Below are 12870 nucleotides of genomic sequence, written 5' to 3' on the forward strand. Positions count from 1 at the left end.
GAAATTTAATGAGTTATTTTATGTAGACAATTCTTACAAGTATATCACCTGATTTTTAATATATTTAGGTCACTTTTTGAGCCACTTATTAATTTCAACAAACTATGATATTTCACCTAAATGCCATATTGATTTATTCTTCACTGACGTTAAGAATATATGATAACTTAGCTTATAGACAGGAAAACAAACGGGTTAAAATATAATAATAATATACATATTTAATGTATTTTAAATTATTGTAAATGCTTCACATGTATCTCATTGTCTTGAAGAGCAGACAAAGTAGCCTACTATTGTTTGTAGACAAGAAAACTGATATTTAAATAATTTGTGCGAAGATAGTAATAACATAAAAGTTGTCATTTTGAACATTTTCCAAGTACAGAACTGCAGCTCTGATCCTCTCAGGTTGGTGAAGGGTACCGTTTTCTTCAACTGACTAGGAAGACAGGGTTCAGAGAAGTGAATCAGAGAAGCTTGCTGGAGATCGGATGGCAGTAGATGGTCGTATTAGGTAGCTGTGGTCACGGCAGTGCTGTGTGACTGAGCACTGCAAGGTGCAGCAGCATTTATTTAGCTCACGAGTCTGCCCATGAGAGGGTGGCTCCATGCCGTCCCACCCTCCTCCTGGGTAGTCCCATCAGCGGGTTCATGCCAGCCCAAGCATGATGTTCTCGTGGCAGTGACAGGAGCAGAGTGACAAGCATTATGCATCTGCTGCTGAAGCCTCTGGTCATGGTCATGTCCATGCATGTTCCAGTGGGCAGCCAAGTCACAGAGCCAAACCCAAAGTCAAGTGTGGGAAATGCGCCCCTGTTCAGTGAGCAAAGCCACGTAACGTGTCACACGAGGGGGCAGGAGGAGCTGAGGCCGCGAATGCAGGCTAGCACAGCAGGCGAGTTACGGTTTACGCGCAGGTGTCTCTGTGGTTGAAGCCGGTGGGTGCTCTGCTGGCTTTCTGCCTGCTTTCCAGTATCCTAAAATCTAATTTTAAAAATTGCTTCTGTTTGCTTTACTCATTGTTTTGTGATCCAAGCATCCAAGCTCTTCATTTTTTCTGTATGACTGTAGCTATTTAGAGGAACTAGTACGTTTATTAATGGTTGTCTCCCCAACATTGACTCTTGAAGGCTCGATTCTGGGTGCAGGTGATGAGGGATTTGCGGAATGGAGTGAAACTTAAGAAGGTTCAGGAGCGCCAGTACAACCCTCTGCCCATCGAGTATCAGCTCACGCCTTATGAGATGCTCATGGATGACATTCGATCCCGAAGATACACTTTGCGAAAAGTGATGGTAAGTAACAAAGAAAACTCTTAATGGATCGTGGTTATTTTTCAATAATCTTATTTGTTGAAAATGCTCTTCTTAATATTATGTTTTAAAAATTATTTCTTCTCATAAAAGTAATACATGGTCATTATAGAAAAGTTGGAAAATACAGTCGACTCAAAGAGGAAGAGTTACAAATGTGTAATTCCACAACCCAGACAAAAATTTTGCTAACATGCCGGCATATAACCTTCAGTCTTTTTTCTATACATTTTACTTGGACAAAATGGATTAATGGTGAATACTTTGTTTTGTAACCAGTTATTTTCACTTAACACATTATAAACATCTTCCTGTGTTATTGTATGTTCAGCATCATCATTTCTAAGTGACTGCGTCTTTGCCAGCTTATGTCTGTACCAGAGTTTATTGAGCTAATCAGCTCGTCCAGTTGTAAGCAGCTTATTTTCAGTATCCTTGTACATGAATCTTTTTGAATAACTACAGTGAAATCCTTGAGTTAAACTCTCAGCAGTGGAAGCCTGGTAGCTTTGCCTGTGCAGCGTGACCTGACTCTCACCACCTCTGCCTCCGATACCCTCTGTTCCAAGCCGCCGCCGCCTCTCACTCGGAGTGTTGCTGCCGCTCCAGTCTGTCCTACCCTAAAGCGCCCGGAGCAAACTTCTTTAAGTGAGAACGGGGTGATGTCGGTGCCCTGTCGGAACCTTCCGCTCCCAGCACACTCAGAGTAAACTCCACTTCCTGACCTTGGCCACCAGGTCTGGTCCGGGCTGCCTCTAGACCTCACTTTCCACCACCTTCCTGCTTGGTTTTCCCTCTGGCCACCGTGGTCCCTGCCACTGCCTCACAAGTGCCTCGCGTGCCCCTGCAGCGGGGCCTCTGCTGTTCCCTCCCCCTGGGGCCTCTTCCCACACGTCTGCATAACTTGCCTCGACTTTCCAGGTCTCTGCTCAGATGTCTGCTCATTAGGAAGGTCTTTACCTGCGTGTGTCAATAGCTCACGTTGCCATGTATTTTCAAGTTTACTGTGTCCCTTACAAATACAGGGACGTGGTGACAGTTGCTTCTTTGTGTTGCTCTTCTTGCTGAGTTTGTTAGCTCTGACAGTGCTCTCGATGTGCTGTTTAGGATACTTTATTTTACGTATATGCTCGTATCATCTGTGAAGAGAGGTACTTCTGCTTCTCCCTTTCCTACCTGGATGCCCTGATTGGAACCTGCACTTCGTTGTTTAACAGGTGCTGCGAGAGCAGGCACCCAGCGTTGCTGGATCTCTGATCAAGGGGGAGGAATCAGTCCCTCACTGCTGAGTGTGATGTTGGCTGTGGGTTTTCATAAATGACTTGATCACGCTGAGGACATTTTTTTCCAGTCCAAGTTTATAGCGTGTTTTTATCACGAAATTGTGTTGGGTTTTGTCAAATCCTTTTTCTGCATCAGTTAAGACAATCTTGAGTTCTTGTGCTTCATTCTGTGGATGTGGCACTGAGTGGTTTCTGTGTGTTAAACCACCCTTGTGTTTATGGGGTGAATCCCTCTAGGTCGTGATGTATAATCCTTTTACTACCCTGCTGGATTACTGGCTGGTACTTTGTTGAGGATTTTATATTCTTACTCAGAAGGGATTTGGCCTGCTGTTCTCTTGTGGCATCTTTGTCTGGCTTCGTATCAGGGTAATGCTGGGCTCAGAATGAATTGGGAAGTGTTACCTCGTTTTCTAATTTTTGAAATAGTTTGTGAAGGACTGGGGTTAACTCTTCTTTAAATGTTTGAGTTGAACTCACCGGTGGAGTCTTCTGGTCCTTGGCTTTTCTTTATTGGGGGGTTTTTGATTGCTGATTCGGTCTCTTTACCTGTTATAGGTCTGTTCAGATTTATTTCTTCCCTCCCCCCTCCTCAGGACTCTGCCAAACTCTTCTACTTACTAATTCTCTGAGTGTAGCAGGACCTCCTTGATCAGAGCCTGAGTTTGTCTCCAGAATGTGAATCATGTTCCCATTTCTTCTCATTACCCTGGTTTTGTACAAGGATGAAAATAAGAGGTAAAAGACTTTTTGGATTATGAAATAATTCAGTGTAGTATTATTTATTCCATTCATAGTCATTTTAGACACTCTCTGTTGGAAAATGTATCTCAACCGTAATTTCCCAAAATGATAGAGCTAAGTGGACTTGGATTTTCCTCAGTTCTACGTAGTTACTTCTGCTCTGAATCACTCAGTACTTAACTCTCCACTTTATTGCTTTGAAGTGTGTCCTTGGTGGAGCCAGATTACACTTCCATAGTTTTAAAGTGGCATACTTGACGTAACAGCTGAACCCAGGAATTTATAATGAGAATCCTGTAGTCACGTGAATCTTGCACTTTTTGTCTCCTTTCAGGTGAATGGTGACATTCCCCCTCGGTTAAAGAAAAGTGCTCATGAGATCATCCTGGACTTCATCAGATCAAGACCTCCTTTAAACCCAGTATGTCGTCCGGCATGTTCCCTGCGGCTGCAGAGCACCCCAGGAGGCCTTCTCCTCTGGCGAGCGGCCCCAGGATGCAGCTCTTACTGTAGTATTTACGGGGAGCTTTCCTTCTCAGAGTTCTGAAGCCCAGTGTATATGACATTCTTAAGTCAAAAAACACTGAAAATTACTCAATACAGTGCTATCTTACGATGTTTTAACTCAAAACAACCCGAGTTATGGCCAAAATCTGGCCAAGTACCTTCTAGAGTAACGGTTAAATATGATGCCACATAGTTCCTGGTGTGGGCTGCCCACCGTGTTTATGGGGCAAATACTCCACCTTGATTAAATTGTCGTTTTGATACTGTTTCACAGTCAGTCCACCCTGCCGTACCGCCCCCTTTGCCAGGGTTCTTTCTAGGGGCTGTGGAGTTGGGGTGCTCTGATCTGGTGTGTGAATGTTGGTTTGTGTTTCCTCCGCTCTACTCTGACCCCCCTGGCTCCACAGCCAGCGCCTCCCAAAGCCTCTCAGGCTCAGTAACTAGAGTGGGAGGTGCTTCCTTCTCGGTCTAAAGCATAATTAATGATCTCTCTTATGAGCCCTTTTAAGACAAGGGAACGGCCACGTTGAAAGGAATGGTACGAAGGCTGGTAGGTCACGGGAGGGAAGAGAGAGCTTGGAGTCAGAGGAGCCCGGGATCCGCACAGCAGCTCCACTGTTTGGTGGTCACGTATCTGAACAAGTTAATCGGCCTCCCTGAGCCTTCGTTTCCTCCTCTGTAGAGCAGATGATAACCTAAGGAGGCTGTGATGACTTACTCAGGAACAGTAATAGCAGCTGGTAACGCACAGCATGCATCTCACCTGGTTGCCCGTCATGGTAGCCGATGGAGAACATGATTATATCTGAGGCAAAACTGACTCCTTAAAGTTAGTTGAGCATGTGGGACTGACCCACTGTGAAATCTGGTAGTCTCCCTATTGCTCGAAAATAGTCTAAGTAGTGTTGTAATCAATAAAATATAATTTCATGATACTCTACTGTGTGAATGGACTTCAGTAAAAACTAAGGGCAACTACTCAAGCGTCTTAATTGTTCCACTTCTTTTCCCCAAGGTCTCAGCCAGAAAACTGAAGCCAACTCCACCGCGGCCACGGAGCCTCCATGAAAGGATACTGGAAGAGATCAAAGCAGAAAGAAAGCTGCGGCCCGTCTCCCCAGAGGAGACCAGACGCAGCAGGTTAGGTGAGTGGACTGCTCGGTGCTCGCCTGGCCTCGGGTCACCCCTTGTAGACAGCGCTGCCGTGTGGCCGACCCCCTGCAGAGCACCTTTCCTTGCTCTTCTTCCCCCCCATCCCCCTCACACAGCCTCACACTTGAAGATTATACTTGAAATTCATAGAATTCACGAGCGTGTCATGGTGTAATGGGAAGGACTGCCGGTCTCCAGACTGTGGTTTCAGGACAGTCTTTCCCTCTCTGAGCATCGGTTTCCTCATCAGCAGAAGGGGGATAAAAGTTCCTCCACACCTTTGTTCTGGCTTTCACCTAAGGAATTAAATAGGATTATGGTCAAAATACTTTATAAACTGTATGTGAACATGGGTGAGTTACTATGCTTTAGAAATGTAAACGACAGGTGCGTAGTTTTACTTCAGATGTCTCGTCTTAATTGTGGCTTAAAGATATGGTATTATCTGATGAGAGAATCAATTATTACTGATACCACTTAACTTCCTTTATGTTTATTGTATTTAATGATTTTTATAAGCATGCATTGATTTTCGTTTATAGCAAGACCATATTATGAAACGTAAGCATTTTTGTTGACACACCTCTCCTCCGATTTGTAGGATTAAAGATGCCCAAGGAGCTCAGGGAAACTTCCTTTAGGAAAACAGATTGCAGTGGCGCCTGAACAGGGAAGGAACCGGCTCTGTGACACCGTCTTCTGGTTTTCTCCTCTGGTCTCTCTTTCTACCTCTTTCGGGCTTTTCTTGGTCCTTCAGGATTCTGTCCCGGGCTCACTTCACCCTGAGCAATTACACCCTTTTCCATGGTCTCTGTTTCTGGCTAGAAATGTCTGCTATACGGGGCCACCTCACCCCTGACATGCAAAGCAGGCCCATGGTGCCCACAGGTGACCTCACCTGCCTTCTCAAACTGTCTCCCCTGGCTCCCCATCTCAGTGTGACCAGGATGGAGGCCTCAGCATCACTTTTGACCCATACCCAGCGGCCAGGCCTGCTGATTTGACTTCTCCTGGGTCTTTCTAGTCATCCCTTCTTTGAGCCCCACAGTGGCGAGCGACCCTGGCCCCACCTCTCTTCTTATCTCCTGAGTCACATCCGCTCTGACCTCGCTGTCCGCCTCCCGTGACTCCCAGTCATCCCACACTGATGCGCTCCTGTTTGGCTCTCGGCTCAGTGCACCGTGACCCGGGCCAGCAAGACCCTGTTGTGCCCGGTCTCCACTGTAAGGAAAAGCGCTCCCGTAGGTGTTAAATAATTGAGTGTGTCTTCTGGTCACACAGCTGCAGAGTGTGCAGGGGCTGTGTGGGTTTATCCCTGCCTCATTCTTGTGGCAGTAAGTGTTTTCTCTTTAAAATGATGTTTAAAGCATGCTGAGTGACAAATTCATGGGAGTGAGCACTGATATAATAATGAGCTGGAACATTTAACCATGTGAACCGAGAGTTCTTATCCTAGGAGTCCCTGAGTGAGCCTGAGCAGGGTCTGTGAGTCCCCTGAAGTATAAAAAATGTGTGCATATTTCACAGAGGGTGTGCATGTGCATTTTTCTGGAGGGAGGTTCCATTGCTCTCCTCAGATTCCTAAAAGAGGGTCCACAGCCTCAAAAGAGTAAGAACTTACACTGTGGAAAAATAAGGAAGTGGTATCGTAGGATGGCAGCTGAAGACTATATTTTTAAAAAATTACTGTATTAGAGAAGGAATAATGGAGGTAATAAAAAAGACTTCAACAAAACTATAGGGCAGAACAAATATATTACCATGAGAAAAGTAAGCTTCAATATAAATAGACATTTCTCCAAAGAAGACATACAGATGGCCAGTAGGCACATGAAAAGATGCTCAGTATTGCTAATTAGAAGAGAAATGCAAATTGAAACTACAGTGATGTATCACATCACTCTGATCAGAATGGCCATCATTAAAAAGTCTACAAATAATAAATGCTGGAGAAGGTGTGGAGAAAAGGGAACCCACCTACACTGTTGGTGGGAATTTAAATTGGTGCAGTCACTGTGGAGGACAGTATGGAGGTTTCTTAAAAAACTAAAACTAGAACCACCATATGGCCCAGCAATCCCGCTCCTAGGCATATATCCAGAGAAAACTTACGATTTGAAAAGACACATGCACCCCAGTGTTCATAGCAGCACTGTTTACAGCAGCCAAGACATGGAAGCAACCTAATTATCCATCAACAGATGAATGGATAAAGAATTTGTGGTGTGTGTGTGTGTGTGTATACATACACAATGGAATATTATTTAGCCATAAAAAATGAAATAATGCCATTTGCAGCAACATGGATGGACCTAGAGATTATTATGCTAAGTGAAGTCAATCACAAAGAGAAAGACAAATAAGCTATGATATCACTTGTATGTGGAATCTAAAAAAGGGATGCAAATGAACTTATTTACAAAAGTAAAATAGACTCACAGACATAGAAAACAAATGTTTGATTACCAAAGGGGAAAATGGGGGAGGGACAAATTAGGAGTTTGAGATTAGCAGATAGAAACTACTGTTTATAAAAATAGATAAACAAGTTCCTACTATATAACACAGGAAAGTATATTCAGTATCCTACAATAAACCATGAAGGAGAAGAATATGAAGTTCAGTTTTTTCTATGACTGAGTCACCACACTGTACGTCAGAAACAAAAAAGCACCGCAAATCAACTACACTTCAAAAAAAAGGTAAAAAAAGGTAAGCTTCACAATTTGCAGGTGTAGAGAGCAGGGCTTATAAACTTCAGCGGAAGAGGGGGTGGGTCAGGCGTGCTTGTGTGGTTTCGGGTGATTTTTGACACACAGTTCCTTCATTTTTGTTACTGAAGTACAGGCAGGTTATATACTGTTATGTCAGTCTCTGGTGCAAGGTGTAATAGTTCAGCCATGCATACACACGCAGATTTCCCTTTTCATATTCCTTTTCATTGTAGGCTATTACGAGATACTGCATATAGTTCCTCGCGCTGTACAATTATAAACTTGTTACTTAAGTTCCTTCATTTTTATAAGTTTTTTTTTTAACCTTTATTTTCAGTTAGACAACTATGTCAGCAGTTGGGGTAGAGGGATGGGCATGGTGTATGTTCATTGCACGGTGGGTCCCCACCGGTGCAGCCACAGTGGGTCGGAAGGCGTTTGGGTGGCTGTGGAAGGAGTTTGCAGAGAGACCGGCAGTCCCTGGCACTGCCAAGGGGACACATTGCATGAAGGGTCCTCACAAACCTTTGTCATAGACATATTCTTCTGTTTCATTTTAAACAAATTAGATGCTGACTAACAGTAAACCTACTTTAGAGTAATTAAATACCAATTTTATGTTGAGTTTATCTTACTATATTTTAACCTTGTGAATTGGTGTTTCACAACAACCAGAATTGAGTTGTTACAGAAAGTGATTTTTCTATGACAGTCTTACCTTTAAAACTGATCTTGAACCTGAAGTGGAAAGGGAGGGATTTGGCTCACGTATTTTCTGCAGGTCTGCATCAGTTCTTACTATGCAGTTCTCTGCCTTGCGGAGTTGGATAAAGTTGGTAGAATTATCTTGAGGAGAAGTTTCCCTGAACAGCTTTATAACCTTTCACCTCCATGTCAGTGCAAGTAGAAGCCCCAGGAGACACTGGGGAGATGCGACAGTGTTTAAAGAAGAAATGTTACCCACAATTTCAGCAGCAGAGGTGTCTGCTGTTGGTGCTTGTGTGTGATGGAGACAGGACTTTGTGCAGTGTTCTTGCAACATTGTGTGTGGCGTCAGCACCTCCCCACAGCGTTAAACATGACCCAGAATTTTATTGATAAAGACATGATTCCTGACACTAACTCAGTTGTCTGTTATTCACCTACTTCCCCATTATTTTAGAGTTCCTTTTTTTCCACTATACTTAAATTTTTTGAAAAAGGGTAAATGATGTATAATGTGCGTGATGCATCAAAAGATAAGATGAATTAATGGCTAGACTGAATGAGTAAGTTGGACGAGATATGTCTGTTAAGCCTGTGTGTTAGAGCTCTGCTGGCAGTCTGCCTTGGAAACGTGGACTTGGGGGGGGGGCGCTCTGCCTGTCCGTGGCCCCGAGGTTCCCCTCTTCTGACTGTAAAGGCACCTGTCTTCCCTGAGCCCGGGTTGTAGAATAAGTGGTACTGGTGAGAATTTGGGGCTGCAGTGAAAAATACATCATTTCTCTCTCTTATGAATACCCAAATTCATCAAATCTTTGTAATAGCCTTTTTTAAAAACAGCTTTATTAAGATATAATTTACCTACCATAAAATTCATTCATTAAAGGTGTACAATTCAGTGTTTTTAGTATATGTAATAAAATTTTGAAAACAAGTGATTTCAACAGGAAATAAATGCTTATTTTTAAGAGATTATATTGATTAACTTTTACTATATGCTAAGCACTGTTCTGAACACCTTTTTTTTTTTTTGTATGGAAACATTTAATCTTCATAACAATCCCATGAAATAAGTACCATTGTTTCCATTTTACAGATGAAGTTACTGAGGCATAGAGAGGTTAGGTAACTCGCCCAGAACCACACTGCCTGTAAGCGGCAGAGCTGAGGTTCAGACTCGGACGCTCTGGGTCTGGAGGCTGCTCCTCAGCTGCAGGTGGCACTGCCTGCAGTAGATGGTACTGACACGTTGTGATGTTGTACCTGAAGGAGACGTTTACAAAGTGTCTCACCTGCATGCAGAGAGCCGAGTTTCCATCCTGAAGTGAATTATTTAAGAACACATTTATTCTTAAACTTTAGAGATTTTGTATGTTCCGAAATCATGTTTTAAAACATGGCTACTTTTGATCTAATTTTTAAGTAAAAACTCCTGTACTATGATTCTAAAATGTTTCTATCTTTGTTTCACTTTTGACATGTTCTTTAAAAAGTTATTTTTTTCTTGTATTGTTTCTCCATTTCAAGTCCTGGTGATGTAACTGAAACTCAGCCTCATGGTTTTATTGCATTTCAGATTTACTCACTGCCTCCGCCTTAAACTCTGAGATGCGCCGCTGCAGGTCTTGAATCTTCTCCCTTCCTCGTCCTCCCTGTGTATTCCTAACAGCTGAATTATTTTCTTTTTATTGTTTGTTTTCTTTTTTCAGCAATGCGGCCACTTAGCATGTCTTACAGTTTTGACTTGTCAGGTAAAAAAAAAAAAAGCACTGTCACACCTGACGTGGGTTTTGTGGTTTTGTGAAACACATTTCATGCGTCTGCTTGTTCAAACATGTCAAAAAAGAAAATTGAAAGGCTCTAGGCTGTGGTCAGTCAAATAAAACATTCTGCTGCTTTGAAAATAATCTTCCTGAGGAAAACGCAAACCCCAGTCACTCGGTTGCCTCCCGGGCGCTGTGGTCACGGGACGTGTGCCCTCCTGTGGGCGCCTCGCTCACCCGCGCGCTCGTGAGGCCGTGCCGGCGAGCCCAGCAGCTCTGCCTTTGGCGCATACCCAGCGATTTCAAGAAACAGTTTTGACACTGCTCTCTCAAGCGCTCAGCGTTTAAGTAGCTGAACGCAAAGCTGTCAGCTGCTTCAGAGTGCCGCTGCTCCTCAGCTGGAGGGCAGGAGCTGTCTTTTGTCCCCCAGTCTCCATGGTCCCAGAGCCTGTCCCGGGTGGTTCTGTGAGCTGGAAGGAGTCTCACAGCATGCGAGCGTTGTGATGGCTTTGGCTGTAAAATACAGTTATGTGTCCGGGGTTTGTAGGACGAGTTTAGACCCCTTTTGTTAAATAGCGGGGATTAACAGTGAAACAAGTAGCTCTGAATGACTAAGTTTGGTCTGTAATGTCAGCCTCCTTTTTAACCTGAGTTTTTAAACTGTATATGTGTGAATTTTCAGAGTCAACTTAATCCCAATAAAATATATTGCAAGGTGGAATTTTTATTTTTGGAAGCTGCTATTTTGAATGTAAAATGAGATACAGTGTTGGCACCAATACTTCCTTCTAGAACATTCTTTTACATGCCATGGAACTGTTGGCATGCCTTTATACAAATTCATATTTAAAGAGCCAGAGAATTCTAGTCTCATGTCCTGTCTGTGAATATTTACTGAGTATCTTCCAACTACTACACTAGTTCCCAACTCCTTTTTTTAAAAATTTCAGTTTATGTTTGTAGTCAGGCATGACTAATATTTGCACTTTCAAGAAACTCAGATAAATATTTGAGTCTTCACTTACTACTTTTGACTGACCACTGAAGGGCCTTTTCTATTCTCTTTATCCATTTGATGATTTTTATGTTGTCAACCATTTGCAGAGTGATTTTGTGGAAAGAAAAAAAAGTTGATCTGGAAAATAAGCTCAGAAATGTTTAGAGCACACGTGTCACCGCTGACCTACAGAGCTGGCAGCACGTGCTCCAGATGCTCTCTCTCCTGAGTCCCTGTGAGAGGCGTTCCTCTCAGGCGGACCGCGGGGGGCGGCTGGCTGCCTGCACACTGACTGCTGGCCGACGAGGCTCGGGCGCAGGGGTGGCTTAGACGGCGTGGCCCCCACACACGCTGCGTGCAGCTGTACCTTGTGCCTTAGCGCTTTTTGTGTCGGGAAGAAGGCTCTTGGTGCTTAGCCTCCTTGACGTAAAAGAGAAGCCAAAAAGTTTTGCTTTCCCTGCTTATCATTTGCCATAGTTGATTTTGTACCTGAGTCCACTTTGTGATTTCTACATGCTTCATTCTCGATTTCTTGTGCTACTTTCATGTTTTCATTGTTGCATTTTGACCAATCAATTTAAATGTCCCAGATTATAAAGGGAAAGATTGATCCATTCTTCTAACCTAAATGCAGAGATTGGAATGCATTTCTTCTCCAAGCTGAGAAATTAGCAAACTGAGAAGTAAATATTTAAACATGTAGTATAGAAAATGCCTCTGAACTTAAGTATAAAGTGAGATGTGTGTGTTCTGCTTCAGATATGTTTAGGCAATATTAATTTTTAATACTATTCAACAATAATTAAGGTGAGTATAATTTATTTTTCCAATGCAGATACCAAATATATAATCTGCATCCAGTCATATTTCCTCCAACTAAATATAGCAGCAGCTGCGTCTGTCTGACACACAATTACTAGACTGTGTAATGACAGGAGTTATTACATAAAGTATTTAATATCATGGTTCTGCAGTTGAGATTCTAAACATGAGGTGCATGACCTCTAAAGCTATATGTAGCTTCTTAAATATTTTGCTTACTCGTAATTCCATCACCAGAAATTCTATGGTGTGGTTTCCTCACTGAATACATTGAAGTAATAATGATGTATTATTCATTTGAACAGAAAAGTATGAGTAATCAAACTACTTAAAAATATGTTCAGCTGGCCTTTTACAAATACATAGTATGAGGTCAGATCACACGTGGCAGTTAGCTTCACACGTGGAGATCGTTCTGAAACCTGACTGTGACGTAACAGCTTTCCACCAGCCCCGTCTAGTCCCGGAGCTTGGACTTAGGGCTGGGTGCTTATTCCAGCAGAGGCAGCCAGTGAGCTCAGGTGCGCAGGCCCCCTCCACACAGTGGGGGGCATTTAGAGAGCCGGTGGGTGATTTCTCAGACCCCCGCCCCGAGCATGAGGCCATCTCGCGGCGGCCGCTGTCCCCTCACAGTGTCCCCTGAACATCAGTGGAGATGACGCCCTCGTGATTTCTACCAGCCTTGAGTGCCAAGGGTACCATTTAAATTTTTTAAATCTGCCGTAAGTGTCTTTTAAGCATTTCTTAAGCAAAGACATCCATAAAATCATGTGTCTGATACCGTAATTACACGTTTCCTGAAACATCACTGTGAATATGCAGCCACCGAAGTGTCCTGCACACGCCACTGGCGGCCTCGCCCTCAGGGCC

At 43.3% G+C, this 12870-nt stretch overlaps 1 protein-coding gene across 3 annotated transcripts in view; it reads left to right on the forward strand.

Moving 5' to 3' along the window:
* The window catches only part of SPIRE1 (spire type actin nucleation factor 1), a 140935-nt gene that overhangs the window by 106051 nt on the left and 22014 nt on the right, over window positions 1-12870 (forward strand). For all 3 annotated transcript variants that reach the window (XM_032467188.1, XM_032467189.1, XM_032467190.1), the window contains 3 exons: window positions 1134-1298; window positions 3678-3764; window positions 4866-4995. In XM_032467188.1, coding sequence (XP_032323079.1) covers window positions 1134-1298; window positions 3678-3764; window positions 4866-4995 — 382 coding nt within the window. The remainder of the gene's footprint in view (window positions 1-1133; window positions 1299-3677; window positions 3765-4865; window positions 4996-12870) is intronic.

Source organism: Camelus ferus, chromosome 24 (assembly GCF_009834535.1).
Source record: "Camelus ferus isolate YT-003-E chromosome 24, BCGSAC_Cfer_1.0, whole genome shotgun sequence".
NCBI classification, from domain to species: domain Eukaryota; kingdom Metazoa; phylum Chordata; class Mammalia; order Artiodactyla; family Camelidae; genus Camelus; species Camelus ferus.